At 45.3% G+C, this 17,425-nt stretch overlaps 1 protein-coding gene across 3 annotated transcripts in view; it reads right to left on the minus strand.

Moving 5' to 3' along the window:
• Positions 1–1,741: 1,741 nt before the first annotated feature.
• GRHL1 (grainyhead like transcription factor 1) overlaps positions 1,742–17,425 on the minus strand; it is a 72,344-nt gene continuing 56,660 nt past the window's right edge. For 2 of the 3 annotated variants that reach the window (XM_030555444.1, XM_030555443.1), the window contains exons 14-16: positions 11,683–11,768; positions 6,778–6,842; positions 1,742–3,990 (exon numbers count right to left, since the gene is read on the minus strand). In XM_030555444.1, the coding sequence (XP_030411304.1) occupies positions 3,876–3,990; positions 6,778–6,842; positions 11,683–11,768 (266 nt within the window). In that variant the 3' untranslated portion in view covers positions 1,742–3,875. Of the gene's footprint in view, positions 4,004–6,777; positions 6,843–11,682; positions 11,769–17,425 lie in introns of all 3 variants that reach the window. The other variant, XM_030555445.1, reaches the window with a different exon arrangement.

Here is a 17,425-nt window from a genome sequence, read left to right on the forward strand (position 1 = left end):
GGGGGCAGGGATATAAGTGATCCTGACACTGCTGTACTGGAGACATTCTGCCAGCTATGCTGCCCCTCTCCAATGGGAGCCCTGTGTGCCCAGGAGCCTCTTTTCCCCACTAGGAGAAAGTGTTGAGTTCCAATTCTGCTACAGATGTGCTTAACCTAGTAGCCATGGGGAAGAGGGACCCTGGCTGTAAAGAAGTAAAATATCTTCCAAACAAGTAAACAGGTTACCAGAGAGAAGGCAGCTGCCTCCCCAAGAGCAACTGAAGCACCAGCAGCATTCCAGCTTCTCTCAAAGCTGCTGTTTATATATTTAAAAAATTAGTTATTTCGCAAGTCCCTCCCCAGTACTACAAAGAGAAACAGGAGCATTCTTTACAAATAGCCTTCACTGCAGAGCACTGGGAGGAAACACACAGCAAGGTAAGTGCAGACAAGAACTGGAGACACTAAGAGTCCAACAGAAGGAGCGACTGGGGAAAAGGCGCATTTGGGGAAGTGGCAGTGGGGTATAGAGCCTTTTACCTCTGCGCTTACCTTTTCTGAAACAAGCACTGAGCAAGTTTGTATTCACCCCAGCAGACTGTGATAGGAGCTTGGTGTTCACCAGGGACAGGTCAGGTGCTCAGGTCACAAAAGCCAAATCCTCCCCTCAACCGGCACCTTCATTAGTAGAATCAGCAGAGTCACTATAGGCTGAGAAGTGTGGCAGGTCAAGGTGGGGGAGCTTGTGTTGCCATTCCCCAGACTGTACCTCTTCTGTGGCTAAGCAGAGATCTTCACACTCCAGCCTGCAATCTGGCACTTTTCACTAGCACTAAAATAAATAAATAAACCCCACCTCCCCTTGCAAAAAAGCCCTTGAGTTTAATTCTCCCCTGGACAAGATAAAGAAGGATCCACTCATTCAGCTACTTAACTGTACATTCAGCTACATAACTGTAACTCTACACAGGCTTCTGTCAGCTCCCCTAGGAAAGCCCTTGGAACCCAGTTCCAGCTAAAAGCAGGGAGAGGCTGATACCTTGAGAACTGGCAGGACTGGTAATGCCCAGTGTTCCATTCAGGGCTACTGGGCTGTAAAGTCTCCAGCTGGACAGAATTACATTTTCAGAGGTACCAAACTGTAAACTATGAGCCAACTGTGTTTACTAAAGTGCAATCAGGCTATGCAAACTGGTGCTTATGATGCAGCAACTCTTCCCATTTTTTTTTTTTTTAAGTACATATTGTCTTCAGGGACAGGCAGAGAGTTTAGAAAATGCTTCCTATATGACAAGGTGGCAATACTGAAAGAAACATCTGAACTTTTTTAAACCTCTCAGTTCAATGAAAGAACTAGAGTACTAGTGACAGCAGAACTCCACAGTCGTTAGAAGAACAATGGATGAAATCCTGACTCTATTGAAACAAATGGGAGTTTTGCCATTAATTTCAGTGGAGCTGCCCAATGATCCCTTACCTTAATAACTGTCAAAATATGCACGCGTACACATGCGCACACACAATCTCTCTCAAGTGGTCTATTTGGCTTGAAACTAATTATAAGTTATTAACACAATTTTGGTGTTTGCTATGAGAAGATAAAAACAAAGCAAAGGGCGCCTCTGTTGGTTGGTATCTGTAAGAGAAATGAGGAGGTTGGGTTTTTTTGGTTGGTTTTGTTTTAAAATTGCAGAACGGAGGCTAAAGATTGCTAATTACATGAGAGAGAGTCAGAATTAGAAATGGACATATAAAATTTAATAGCTTTAGTTTAAAATACCTCTTCAATTATACAATAAAAAAAACAGTAGGCAAGACCAAAAGCTCCAGTTTGATAAAACATACAACGTTGCTACCATTACAAGACCCATTTCCCAGAGTATTTTATAGTGGAAAACACTCCCTAATTTAAGTCACATACTTCATTAAGATAACAGTGATAAGAAATAACATTCATATCAAGTTTATGTCTATAAATGATCTAAATCTACTTCCCTAGCCCTAGACTGATTCTGTAATAAAACTTCCACTTCTACGTGAATATATAAGAATTCCCTCACCACAGTAACATTTCCCCCCCTGAATTCATAAATGGAAGCCCAAATTGCAGTAAATTCAGAGAAACAGAGTACAGCAGACTTCTGTTTTTTCCTTAAAACCGGATGTGCTTAGTCTCATCAATATGCCCACGGCATTACAGGCATGTTTCTTTTCCAGGGTTCAGTTCTACATGCTGTCTGCAGTCTGCAAAAACACTAAGCACTCACTGTTTGCTGAACACCTGTACAGAGAGATTTTCACCCAGCATGGGATATAGAGTGCTTGGTAGGTCAGCAGATCTCTGTCCCTGCATCAAACTGATCACTGAGGAGTAATGGAGGGGAAGCAGGCCTGGTGCTGGAAGACGGGGGAATAGAGTAAAGGCTATGATACAATGCATAGCAGCAATTTTAAATATTTAATATTAAATATTTTAATATTTAACAGTGTTTCGGTCACAGGCAGCCACTGTTCAGTTTCTCCTCTCGCAGATACAGGCTCGATACTTCATGATGAACACTGAGCATCGTCTGCTTGACAGCCTGTAGGACCCACTCCCCCTACACCTTCTTGGATTGCGAGCATTGTGCTACATGGCCCTACTGGTGGTTTGGGCCTTAATCTCTCAATCCTTATCTATTTATTGGCAGGATCAAGTTCTCAGGATCATAGGGACTGCCAGACTGGATCAGCGTAGTGGCCCATCTAGTCCAATATCTTGTCTCTGACAGAAGCCAGCACCAGATTCAGAAGGTGGTATGGGAAATCCTGGAGCAGGCAGTTACAGAATAGCTGGCCGTTGGGAAAACTTCTTCATAAACCCAAGAGGTTGGCTTATCCCCGGGAAGCAAAGCCCACAGCTCCTCTGAGGTTCAAGACTGAGAATACACAATCTCACTACAGGTACAGAATATGAGCAACAGCCATTGTAGAATTTAAGCTTGTGTTGTATACTGCCAAATAAACCTACCACACCTCACTGTACAGAGGGATCTGCTGTATAGTAGGCATCATTCCTTCTGTTTAGGAAAATCCTCTTTAAACAAGTCATCTCTGTGCATGCTATACAAGGTGCGCTCAGGTTTGGCACATACTAGGTTTTTTAATAACTGTTGGCCTGTATATAGTATCCTTTTAGGGAGGCTTCATTGCATATATTCACTGTATATACACACAAACACCATATTTTTATATATATATATTATATATGATTCATATGTACACATTTACAAACCTTCAAAAATATATTGCACTTATATACAATACAGCTTCATGTCAAATGAGTTCACATAGTAACTTAGGTAAGTTCTTCATGAACAAGGCAGTTTTACATTCTCCCCAAAATTATACAAGTGATTTCAGCAACATGCCCTGTTCAGCAGTAAACATTATTGAGTCTAGTCTCCCATATCCACCTGCAGCTCCCATTAGCATGAATGGGAGTTGTGCAGCTGCATCTAGCAGAGAGCAGTCCAATAAGACACCATTAGCTGATAGGCTCATATGAATATTTAATAGATAAATAGAAATTAGAATATCACCACTATTTCAAGGCTTCTCTCCCTATTCCCATTTGCTAATGTTTTTGTACATAAATATTATTTAATTCCTGATATCTTTGTTCACTCATTTCAAGTGCACTGAGTTAACGAGCATTGTTTTGTCCTTATGGAAGAACAGAAACGTGACTGTAGCAACTTGGCTAAACAAACACTGCTCCGATCCCTGGAAAAACTCACCCACTGGGTTTCTTCTAGAGAAAGTGATTAGTGTTTTACTCGGCAGACTAAATTACAGAAAAATGTTTATCTGAGACCTTCATTTAAAATCCACAGAGGTTTGATGGCTTTGGTTTTAGATCTCAGTGAGAGTGAGCTTGTAAGATCCTCCAGCCTCTTCAATCTGTAGCTGGAAAGTGTCTTCATTTGAATAGTGCTTCACAATATTGTCGTCCATGTTGATCAGGATTCTAGGAAGTAAGGCTGGTAAGTATTACCGTTTAAAGTGCAGAAGTTACCAGAAATGCATTAAGTGTTGCTAATTTAAAGCTAAGAGAACACCTCTGGACTGCCCAGAAATAACTTGGGATCTCTGCTACCCCTCTTTGACAATTCATCTCCTATCATGATTTAACTCAGTGGTTCTCAACCAGGGGTACATGTACCCCTGGGGGTACTCAGACATCTTCCAGGGGCTACATCAACTCATCTAGATATTTTCCTAGTTTTACAACAGGCTACAGAAAAAGCACTAGTGCAGTCAGTACAAACTAACATTTCACACCAACAATGACTTGTTTATACTGCTCTATATATTACGCACTGAAATGTAAGTACAATATTTATATTCCTACTGATTTATTTTATAATTATACGGTAAAAATGGGAACGTAAGCTAATTTTTCAGTAATAGTGTGCTGTGACACGATTGTATTTTTATGTCTGATTTTGTAAGCAAATAGATTTTAAGTGAGGTGAAACTTGGGATAGGGAAGACAAATCACACCCCTGAAAGGGGCACACTGGTCTGGAAAGGTTGAGAACCACTGGTTTAACTGATCTAATCTGCTTCAAAAGTTGCTGCTTCAAGCCACACTTACAAACCATTGTCCACAATTTGACAGAGCTGCAAGGGGGAGAGAGAGAGAGAGAGAGAGAGAGAGAGAATGATCTCAAAAATGACAAACAGAGCTGGGAGAGAGTCTCTCTCACACACACGCTTGGTTGTGACACTCACCTGAATGCAAGACACACAGACAAAGCATGGTCTTGGGCCTGGTTCTCCCGATTCTACTTTGTATAAATAAATACTCACTGGTGCAGGGACTTAGACCGGGGTCTCACATCCCAGGTGAATGCCCTAAGCACTGGGCCAGAGAGTCAGTCTCTCACTTTCTGTCCCAATGAATGTTTGTTTATTTATACAAAAAGTGGAACAACTCCAACAGGAAAGACAGAGACAGACCCCATCCCAGAATAGCCTGGGGGATAGGGCACTCACCTGGGATGCAGCAGACCCAGGTACAAGTCCCTGCTTTGAATCAGGATGCTGGAGGCATCCCAGGCAAGTCCCATAACCAAGTGGGCTTTGGTTATTCTGAGGTGCATCCTCTATATTTTTGCAGAAAATATCAAAAGGTCTGAGGTTTGTCCCACAGCAGAACAGGAAATTTTTTGAAATCTTGAAGGTTTTCATGGGATGGGAAAACCTTTTCTCAACACAGCACTCCTGACCCACAATCTTTGTAAATCAGTTTCAAGACACATGGACAGTTCACAAAGCTCTGAACTGGTTCAGCTGGACACCTAACAAATATAGAGACAAGGTGGGTGAGGCAGTATCTTTTATTGGAGCAACTTCTGTTTGTGTAGCTCAAAAGCTTGTCTGCCTCACCAAGATCCTCCTCATGTCTGGGAAAAGTACTCAGACAGTATGTCTACACAGCAACTAGACACCATGTCAGCTGACATGGCTTGTGAGGCTCTTTCACTGCTATGTAGACATCTGGGTTTGAGCTGGAGCACAGACTCTAGGACCCTGCAGGCCCAGGTCCGAGCCCAGAAGTCTATATAGCAGTGAAACAGCCCCAAAGCCTGAGCCTGCCAGCCCACGTCAGCTGGCACAAGGCAGCCGTGGGTTTTTCTTTGCTGTGTAGACATACCCAGAGTGTCATGGCTAAATACAAGGAGGAACAGGCTGTTTAGCATAAGTAGTGAACACACATTTCAAGGGACCATTCAAGGTGAAATGGCCAATTAGCACAGCTACAACACTGCACACAACCTTACAATTACAGATGTGGCAAAAAACAAAACACAACAAGAATGGCAGTTCAATTGTTGCAATCTGGACATATCAGATCACTTCCTCTTTTCCTGAAATGGTCTTTATGGATACAGATGCCTGTCTAAATTGACCTGCCTTTGGTTAGCAAAGCACACTTTCAATTCACAGCTTTCCTAGGCAGTTCTGCTTTAGTCCTTTGACTCATAGGAGGACAGCTCTTTACAGCACATTCCAAAGGCATGCAAAATTTAAGGATTGAATACGGTGTCTAGTTCAGGTGTCCACAATTCACAAGAAGAGGATAAATAATTGGAGAGGGTTCAGAGAAGAGCCATGCGAATATTAAAGGGGTGGAAAATATGCCTTAACCTTACAGTGAAAGACTCAAGGAGCTCAGTATATTTACCTTAACAGAGAGAAAGATAAGGAGAGAGTTGATTACAGTCTGTAAATACCTACATAGGGAACAGATTATAATTTTGATAATAGAGGGCTCTTCAATCTAGCAGACAGAGGTATAAACAAGATCCAATGGCTGGAAGCTGAAACTAGACAAATTCAGACTAGAAATAAAAGTGCAGGGATTTTTTGTTTTTGTTTAGTTTAAAACAAAGTGAGGGAATTAAAGGCAGTGGTGGATTCTCCATCAGTAGCCATTTTAAAATCAACACTGGTGTTTTCCTAAAAAAAGATCTGCTCTAGTTCAAACAGGAATCAATTCAGGGAAGTACTGTCGTCTGTGTTATGCAGGAGGTCGGACTAGATGATCAAAATGGTCCCTACTGGTCTTGTAATCAATCAATCTATGAATTTTGGAACAGATTTAGTATCTGTGTTGTGTATGAAGGGAGCATGTGTGCATGCAGGGGGGTTATAATGTGTATTTTTTTCCCTAAGGGCCGGACAATAACACAAGATATCACCCTTTTTTTTGGAAAGCTGCGGTAGATGCTGCTTAAGACATACTCACCCTTTTTTACATTTCTTGAAGATTTTTCCAATTTTATCAAAAGGAACATCGTACTTGTCAGATATCTAGAACATAAAAAGAAAACAGTCCCTAAATCAGGGAGACTGTAGGCCACTTTGTATTTCACTTTTACTCAGACGCATGACACAATGATGTAAATCAAACAAAACCCCTGCCTTGCAAGACTGACACTGATATTCCTAAAAAGTAATCCAATCAACAGGACATGACAATTTTTTATTATTATTTCCAGTTTACCACTGGATTAATTACTAGGACAGGAATGCAGTCAGTTTCAATGCTTAATTTTCTTATTTTCACTTTAAAGTTCCTGTCAAATTTTTCAAACATCCATATTTAAACAACTAAATAAAATTGTTCTCACGACTGAGCAAACCCTCTGATTTCAATAAACAACTGAATCATGTTCTAACCACGACTGCCTCTATCAGGTGGTAACTGGGTTCCACACCATGGTGGCTTTATGTATGGCAGAACAGGCCTTAAAGGTGGCTTGAGCATTGGCCTGCTAAACCCAGGGTTGTGAGCTTACTTCTTGAGGGGGCCACTTAGGGATCTAGGGCAAAATCAGTACCTGGTCCTGCTAGTGAAGGCAGGGGGCTGGACTTGATGACCTTTCAGGGTCCCTTCCAGCTCTATAAGATATTTTCTTTTTCCTTATTTTACTGTTGTCAATGGCCCTGCTGTTCAGTCTCGTTTTCGTTTTTCTGTTTATGGTTAGCGCTTTCCACGTGTTCTACAACTGTCTGCCTTTGAACGTAATCTACAGCCTTGCCGCACACAGTACAGCACATCACCCTCCATGTGAAATTTGTCCTTGCCAAACTCAGTGACACTGTCTTTAGGGGTGATTTTTAAAGTTTTCAGCATCTTTTCATAATTAATTACGCACATCTGGAGGCTGAAGTGACATTTCAGATGCCTTAAATCACAAACTCCTAAACTCCATTACGTAACCTGCGATGTTTCACTCCATATTCTTCATGAAAATATACTTATGATATGAATATGACGTAACTGAGTGAATCTTGTAAGATATCATTGGAAAGCTTATAATTTACTGAATGTAATTATCCAATTTGTATGCCTGTATCATTTCTGTATCTGAAGTTAAGAATATTGATTATGTGTTTGCATTTTAACTGTGCTACTTTGGGTGACGCCCACTTCTAACAATTCAGGTATAACAATAGAAAAAGCCAGACAGGGAGGATGGCCCACCAGTGACGACAGTGGACTGTGAAAAGGCTTGGTCTTTCTGCGGACACTCCGTACTGCCACTGACTCATGGACACTGTGATCCTACAGAGTCAGGTGGTCTTGACACCTGATACTAAATATTACCTGGGACTTCTTGTAACTTTCCACTGGAAGGGAAGAGGGAGGGGTCAAATTTGGGAAACAGGATTCCCGCCTTATGTAAATCCTATTTAAGGTTGGGGAGGAAGGCAAACGAGGCTCCTCCTCTCCATGGCCTGTCTGCCCAAGAAAGAAGCACTGCTAAAGCCACCTGAATAGAGTCAAGCAGGGGTGTGGGGTGAGTCCAGGCTGGGCCCCCGTCTCAGGCTAGAAAGAAATAACTGGAACTCTGAACCACAGAAACTTTGCAACCTGCCTAAAACAACATTAGGGTAAGAAATTACATTTCTTAACTTGTTTCTTAAGTATATTGAGCTTAGCTTGAGTATTTTGCTTTGTTAGGTCAGTAATCTGCTTTGTTCTGTCTGTCCATTATCTCTTATATTATTTAAAATTTACCTTTTGTAGTTAATAATAATAAAACAAATGTTAAACCTAGTTTTTGTAATTTCTAACGGGGGGGCGCAAGAAGTCGTGCACATATCTTCACACTGAGGAAGAGGGCAAATTTTATGAGCTTGCGCTGTACAAATAATTCTCTACAGTGCAAGACAGTAGTATTTTGGGTTTGTCTCCCAAAAGGGATGGGTAAATGCTAGGGGAGCCCTCTCACACAGAGCTGACTTCTGCAGGGTGTGTGTGCACACACGCCCCCTGCAAGAGGCCGGAGAGCCTAATTCAGCAAAGCGGGGAGAGGGAACCCAGTCTGACTGGGCAGAGGCGGCTCAGTTAAACCCCAGCACATCAGGTGGCATCCCAGAAAGGAGAGTTCAATCTGTCACAAACTGTTCCCGGTATAGAAAGGTTATTAGAGTATGTTTAGCTATGTAAATTTAAAGCACATTTAAAAAAAAAGACCAACCACAAGAGGGGGAGGTTTTGTACATTGAATAGGTGAGACTGGTACTTTCAGTGAAATGTAGTTACTAATTATGTACTTTAAAAAAATGTAGAAACTAAAGAATCTATAAAATCGCAAATTCCACATTTTTCCACGTCAAATGGATTTCTAGGATCCCTGTTGATCACACTTCAGCCCTCTTTGCACTCAAGATAACACACTGGTAGTTGAATTGGTTTTTACATATGTTTTGCACAACTTTCCCACTTTCAGGAGCTACTTTACAGCCCACCAGTGGAAGCCTGTGTTGTTCTTCGTCCGTGCAAGAGAAAGGGATTGGGCACCCCAACCAGGTCTATTACTGAAGTTACACTAATGTGATTTCAGAGTGGTGGGGGTGGTTTAGAAGAGGGGAAGTATCAATGGAGAAACCCCTGGGAGAGGGCAGGACATGCTAAGCCCCCACCTCCCAGAAGCGATGAGGTAAGGAACTCACATGCTCTGCTAAGGAAAGAAGATGACTGCAAATATCCCACAATAAAACTGGCAAAATGAGCTCAGTATAAAAAACAGCAGTCACCTCATTAAGTATTGTATTACATACACCACCATAAAACCCATAACAAAATGGTTGCTGTTGTTCTACATCCAATTTTCTTTGGCAAGCTGCGTTAGCTACAATCTGTTTTCGTTCTAATCTCACACTGATAGCAAATATCCATCTTGCATTAAGCAGTAACAGGTGGGGATTCCCTGATTTAGATCTGTTCTAGTGCAAACAAACATTCTGCTTGCTCCTACATCAGGGTCTGAGTAGAACATGCTACAGTTAGGTTAATAAACTCCTCTTCTTCCCCCTTTACCCCCAAAGATTAGATGCAAGTGCAAGTCACAACAGCCATGACAGAATCTCAGATTAGGGAATGGATTTTGGATCCCAAGGCTAAGGCTAATAAGGTGATATAAAAGTGATAGCACTCAAACCCTTCAACCTTAACAAGGCACCGGTTGGACAAAGACCAAGCAAGTAAAATCAAATGACCAAGGAGTTTCAATGTTGTAAATTCAACAGGCACTCCCTAAAGTAACCTCTACACTTTCCCTGCACCCCAGTGGGCAATTGGAGGAGTGGGTGATATTTTGCAGTCTAACGCTTGTCGACATTGCACCACAATGCAGACTATGGGGGTGTGAATTGCAAAGTGCACCAAAATTTCATGCACTAACTGCCCTGGTGCAAACTAAGAAGGTATCTAGCTTGTGTTTACATAGTCCTGTTTGAAACCAGAGACCTTTTTAGTTTGTACCAGCAGCCTCCACACAGAGCAGTTAGAGCACAAACTTTTGGTATGCTCTGCAATTCACACCCCTGTAATCTACACTGTGGTGCAGCACAGACGTAGTTTAAAAAACCTCACATTATTGTAGCCAGTAGCAAGAGCTACAGTTAAGGGTGCACGCAGTTTCCATTCCCACCTCCCAGTTTTCATATGCTCACAACTTCCTGATTTTAATTTATGTTTTCCAGACGTGGTCTTAGACTAAAGAAGAATTTTATTTGTGAGTGCGTGTGGGCATGTCTATATAAAGTTAAAGCAAAATCCCTTCAGCCATTTTTTATTATGGATAATAAAAAATCCACCACTTTTCTCATTGCAAAAATAGATATTTTGCTGTAACCCTTGTTCAAAAACACCTTGAAATTTAGCATTAAAATAGTCCCGGGGAATGAGGATACAATTTGCTAGGCTTGGAGGGAAAACAAAGTAATGAGAGACTGACAAAAATATAAGTAATTTGAACATGCTCCAGAAACTGTTCCAGCAACTAATTAAAATGTTACCCCCAACTATGAAAAAAAACAGTCACAAAGTAGGACCCTGAGGATTAATTTTGATACCAATGGGAAAACCTGAAAAAGCGTCTTCTGCAGCTCAGTGAAGAGAGGATCTGCATGAAAAACAAACCTAGGAGTGTATATTTTCCAATGTGACTAGTGATTTTGGGCACATCAAGATTTTGGACGTCCAGTCTGAACCACCTAAAAGGTACCTGATGTTCACAGAGTGCTGAGCAGCACCTACTCTTCAAAAATCAAACCCATTTAAGAGGTCTCTAAGTTGGACACACAAAAATGGAGGCTCCCAAAAAAATCACTAGTTACATGAATATTTAAGCCACATCTGCTTTCTTATGTGGAGATTATTCAAACGGTGAATTCTTAAGTATAGAAAAATAGATCCCAAGCAAACGTGTTTAATATTTCTAGAATCCAGCTATTCTTGACTGAAATCACTACTTAGAATGTATCAGGAACTATTGCTAAGCTCACTGGAGCCGAGCCAAGACTTAGCTGCTCCCCTGATGAGCTAACCCCACCCCAGCACCAATGAAGGATGGCAGTAAAGAACTCTTTGCTTGCTCTATTTTTCAAAGTCAGCTTTAAGTAGAAGCTGACGAGTTAACTGCAGTGTTCTCCCCTGTACTCAAAGGTCACTTAGGTGGAGAACCAGCCCCTACTTTTTAACTGGAAGCAACAGAAATATTTACATGACTCAAGCTGTGACTATGATTCAAGGTCAGTCATACTCCAAGTATTTAGGGTCTAACACTAGGGAACCAGGTGTTGTGTCCGGTCTGTGAAGCCATGAGCATAAGGTTTTATGAACTGCCCTGATACTTACAGCTTCCATTAGACCTTTCAGAGATGGTGTCTTTAGCATAAGTGCATCGAAGACTTCTTCCGACTCCTTTCGGACATACAGCAACACTGAATGTAAACCAGAGAATGATTTAATATATATTTGTTCCTTGAGGACGAGGCATAAGTGAGTGTTGTGAAAGCACAGAGTAACACACATTAAAATAATGCAGCAAAGATATGCATACAAACATAGTTAAATCAAAAACGTACTTTTTACATGCTTGTTGAAAGAGTGACAAGCAACAAGACATGCAGAAGTGTCCCAAGATCAGGTGCTAAACACCTTTGCCTTTGAAACTATCCTGCATTTGTCTTCGTTTGTTAATGAGATAAAAGCGTACACTGGAAATGCTTTTAGAGAAGTCAGTAGTTGAACAAGTGGAACACACATCCTTCAGAGTCTCTTGGCTATGGCCCATGCTATTCAGCTGCCTGGAGAAACTGTTCAATAAAATAATGCAGCAGATATCCAGTCCAGTTACTCATGCTGAAAAGACTGTTACTTACCTCTCGTAACTGTTGTTCTTTGAGATGTGTTGTTCATGTCCATTCCAATTAGGTGAATTCCAAGCTTACCATTGGAGGAGAATAGGAGTTATGGAACGATTGCAGAACAGCTCTGCTGACCGCTGCATCATCTCTGGCCTGTTGGTTGACAGCATAGTGAGCTGTAAACGTGTGCACTGAAGACCAGGTGGCTGCCTTGCAGATCTCCTGGATTAGGACCTGAGCCAGAAAGGCACTCGAAGATGCCTGCCTCTGGTCAAAGGGCTGTAATCGCTGGGGCCGAGACCTTGGCCAGCTCCTAGCATGTGCAAATGTAGTCTGTGATCCAGGACAATATGCGTTATGCAGAGACTGGAAGGCCCTTCATTCTATTGGCTCTGGCAATGAATAATTGGTTTGATTTGCGGAAAGGTTTTGTGCGCTCTACGTAGAACGCTAAGGCCCTTCAAATATCCAGCGTATGTAGGCTGCAGTGTCGCGGGCTCGTGTGGGGTTTTGGAAAGAACACCGGCAAGCAAATGTCCTGTCCCATGTGGAATTAGGAGATCGCAGTCTAAACAGCACCTTGTCCTTACGAAACATGATGTATAGGGGCTCGGAGGTGAGAGCTCTCAGTTTGGACACCCTTCTTGCTGATGTAATGGCCACCAGGAATGCCACCTTTCAAGAAAGGTAGAGCAGGGAACAAGTGGCCAGGGGCTCAAGCACAGGGCTCAGGAGTTTGGAGAGGACCAGGTTCAGGTTCCAGGTTGGGGCTGGCAGGCGAGAATACAGGAATACCCTCTCCAGCCCTTTGAGGAATCCTCCCACCATGGGTTTTGAAAACACCGTGTGCCCAGACTCCCCTGGATGGAAAGCTGAAATGGCCGGCAGGTGCACCCGATGGATGAAAGGGACAGACCCTGTTGCTTAAGGTGTAGGAGGTAGTCCAAAATAACTGGGATAGGAATCTGAAGTGGTTGAAGGCACTTGGGTTCACACCAGCAGGAAAATCTTTTCCTCTTTGCCAGGTAGGAAGCCCTAGTGGAAGGTTTCCAACTGCTGAGTAGAATCTGTCTCGCTGACTGAGAGCACTGGATCTCTATGGGATTTAGCCACGAAATTTCCAAGCCATGAGATTAGAGACTGCAGGTTCGGGTGGAGAAGGTGCCTGTGGTCCTGTGTGATCAGACCTGGGTAGAGGGGCAGGGCTTTCGGGGCATCTACGGACAGCTTTAGTAGGGCCATGTACCATTGCTGCCACGGCCAGGATGGGGCAATCATGATTACCGTCGCCCTGTCCCAGCGAATTTTGGGAAGGACCCGGTGGACCAGTGGGATAGGAAGGCAGGCATACTTCAGCCCCTCCCCCCACGGTATTAGCAATGTGTCAGCAATCAAGCCTGGACTGTGGTTTTGGAATGAGCAGAACTGAGGGCACTGTTTGCTGCTCTTGGTGGTGAAGAGGTCTACTTGGGGATAACCCCACCTTTGGAAGACTGACTGTATGATGTCTGATCTGATTGACTAACCGTGCACATGGTAGGACCTGCTGAGGCAATCTGCCAGCTCGTTCCATACCCCTGGAAGGTAGGAAGCTTCCACCTGAACAGATCGGCCTATACCGAAGTCCCGGAGGAGAAGAGCCTCGCGGCAGAGGGGTGAGGACCAGGCTCCGTCCTGTTTGTTTATGTAGAATATGGCAGTGGTGTTGGCTGTCAGGACTGTCACTGTGACCTTGCAAAGTGGTGTGAAAGGTTTGGCAGGCCAGGAACTGCTCTGAGCTCCTTCAGGTTGATATGGAGAGGCATCTTATCCCGCGACCACAAGCCTTGTGTCCTCAGATCCTTTAAGTGTGCGCCCCAGCCCAGATCTGATGTGTCTGTTACTAATGTCAGAGAAGGCTGGGGCTTGGTGAAGGGGACCCCCGCACAGACCACTGGTCAGTCCAGCCACCAATGCAAGGATTCTTGTACCTGCCCCAGGACCGTCACCACGAGGTCCAGGGGGGTCTCGGGACAGGCAGTAAGACATTGCGAGCCACACTTATATAGGCCTGAGTCTCAGTCGGGCATGCTTGACCACATACGTGCATGCTGCCATATGCCCTATTAGCTGTAGGTAACACCTGACTGTTGTGGTGGGATACTGAAGAATTGTTTTGACAATCTGCTCTATGGCTTGGAATCTGGGTTCTGGAAGGCTCACTTTTGTCTGTACCGAGTCCAGCACTGCCCCATGAGCTCTATCCTTTGCGTAGGTCTGAGTGACGATTTGGGTACATTGAGGAGTCGTCCCGGTCTGTGAAAGGTGTCCATGACCATTGTCACATGGGACTGGACCTTGTCCTTGGAATGACCTGTCAGTAGCCAGTTGTCGAGGTACAGGTACACTTGAACTTGCCTGTTCCACAGGAAGGCCACCACCACTGCATGCATTCTGTGACCACATGGGGGGCTGTGGACAGGCCGAACGGGTGAACCGTGAAATGGTACTGATGTTGGTTTATGACAAAGTGGAGAAAGTGACGGTGTGCCAGATGGATGACGATATGGAAATTGGTATGCTGCCCTTGACATGAAGGATGCCTATCTCCCAGATCCAGGTGCTGGGATTATAGTGCTTAAAGAGACCGTGTGGAACTGGAGTTGGACCATAAATTTGTTGAGTCCACGAAGGTCTAAAATGGGTCAGACCCCCCCCTTTGACTTGGAACCTCCTCCACCGCCCCATCTCGAGGAGCGAACGGACCTCCTGTATAAGGAGTTGCTCGTCAGAGGGGTCCCTGAAGAGGGACGGGGAAGGTGGAGAACTGGAGGGAGTATCCCCTCTGTACCGTGCATAAGACCCAGCAGTTCGATGTTCTACAAGACCATGCATGGTAGAAGCTGGTTTAAAAACTGAGGGGATGGATCCAGGTATTGGGTTGGCACACTGTCCTCAAGCGCCTTCAAAACCCTTGCCTGTTTCTGGGCTGGGGTTTGTTCTGGCCTTGGTTGGGCGTGTTATTCTGCTGTCTACACCAGTTGTTTCTGCCCCGCCTGCGATATGGCTCCTGTCTGGGACGGAGTTGATACTGCCTCTGCTGCGGAGGCTGACGCCTGAAGGGCTTTCTCTGGGTTGTCAGCGTATTTATCCCTAGAGACTTCAGGGTGGCCCTAGAATCCTTAAGGCCGTGCAGCCTGTAGCCTGTTTGCTCTGAGAAAAGGCCCAAGCCCGCAAATGGGAGGTCTTGGAGGGTGTTCTGGACCTCTGGAGGGAGGCCAGACACCTGGAGCCACGCTGAGTATTGCATGACTACCCCCAAGGCAATGGTTCCAGCCACAGAGTCAGTTGAACTGAGGGAGGCTTGTAGCAAAGCCTTAGCCACCGTCTTTCCTTCCTCGATTAACGCAGCGAACTCCGAGTGCAAATCCTGGGGCAAGCAATCCTTAAACTTGGATGTGGCGATCCAAGAGTTGACGTTATGTCTATTAAGGATCACGTGCTGGTTAGCTATATGTAGTTGGAGGCCCCTGGATTAGTAGACCTTTCTACCGAAGAGGTCCAGACGATTGGCCTCCTTGGCCTTTGGGGCCGAGGCTTATTGGCCCTGTCATTCCTTCTCATGGGCTGCTGAAATGATTAGGGAGCAGGGATGGCAGAACAGGAACTTGTGGCCCTTGGAAGGGGCAAAGTATTTCCTTTCTACTCCCCTGGCTGTTGACGTGATGGAGGCCACGGTTTGCCATATATTGTTGTAATTTGTCTGTATGGTCTTTATGAGAGGGAGCGCTACTCTGGAGGGACCCTTGGGAGCCAGGATGTCCACCATCGGATCCTCCTGCTCAACCGTTTCTTCTGCCTGGAGGCCCATATTGAGGGCGATCCTGCGGAGCTGCTCCTAGTGAGCCCTGTGGCCAATTGGTGGCGATCCTAAGACTGATGTATCCGCCACCGCCTTGTCTGGGTAAGAGGAGGATGTGGGTTGCTGCTTGTTGCCCTCATCTAGACCCGCCTGTGGATCCCCATAGGCCTGGGTCACCTCAGGGCCCGACAGGGCTGACACCTCTCAAGGTGTTGTATTGCTTGGGTACTGCCATGGGCAGTGGGTTTGCCATCACCAGTTGCTCTTGGGGATCTGAGGGCATCCTGGAGAGAGTGGCCTCCCTTGCCATTGATGTGTGCCTGTGTGGTGACCTGGAATGGCATAGCATGGAATGCCTGGACCTGGAGGCTCTGGAGATGGTGCCCTGTTGACAGTAGGCCCATGGGGTCCAGAAGGGCCACTGACTCAGAGGAGGCCACTGTGACTGCCATGCTGAGTGGGACTCTCTGCTGGCCATGGTTCGATGCTTGCTATAAGCTGGAGCAACTGGAGTTGGCCTCAGAGCCGAAGGATGCTGACGGAGAGGAACAGGGCAGTGCCGAACGTTGAGCGGCTGTAGGGTGCCGCGAGGTGCAGGCTGGGGAGTGGTGCCCGGCTTTCCGGGACCACGCATGGTACTGGGAGTCTCAGGACTGATGCCTCTCACTCGGTGCTGGTGAGGTTGCTGGTGCCGCGCTCCGATGCTGGGCGAGCGATGGCATCGTGGACAGGTGTGTGTAGTTGCTGCAGGTACTGCTGGCAGGTTCACCTCCAGTGCTGTAACCTCGCACTGGGCTGCAGGTGCTGGGGAGTAGATGGATGCCGAGCTTGAACGAGAACAGTGCAGTGAGTGGTGCCAAGATGGTGACCTCGTGCGGCGCACCATTGCCAGCTTCCCTCTGGACGGGACCCTCTTGGGCAGTGCCAGAGGCTTCTCCCTGCACAAGAGGGGATTTGGCGTTGACAGCTCAATGAGGTCTTTCACTGGCTCAAAAGTGTTGGCCATGGAGGAGTGTTCCAGGACTTCCTCCAGACATTCATCGGCACTGAAATCGCTGGGTGCCGGACTCGGACTCACAACCTGTCTGCGTGCTGGGAGCTTCCCTGAGTGCCTTGGCAGCTCTTGGGGAGAGCGCCCTCTTTCCCCTTTCTTGTGATGCTTAGTTGCCACTAGTCGACCTCTCTAGCACCGAGGTTCACGGTGCCGGCGACTTATGGTGCCTGGGGGTGCCGGGTCACGCACGGATACTGGAGCACTTCGCTCTGAGGAGGCCAGGCCCAGTGCCAGTCGGTCAGGGGCCAGTGGTTGTAACGTGGCCTGCATGAGCAACTGCTTAAGGCAAAAGTCTCTCAGTGTGCAGTTTGAAGGCCTTGCAGATTTTGCAGTGCT

This window comes from Gopherus evgoodei, chromosome 3 (genome assembly GCF_007399415.2).
Source record: "Gopherus evgoodei ecotype Sinaloan lineage chromosome 3, rGopEvg1_v1.p, whole genome shotgun sequence".
Lineage (NCBI taxonomy): Eukaryota > Metazoa > Chordata > Testudines > Testudinidae > Gopherus > Gopherus evgoodei.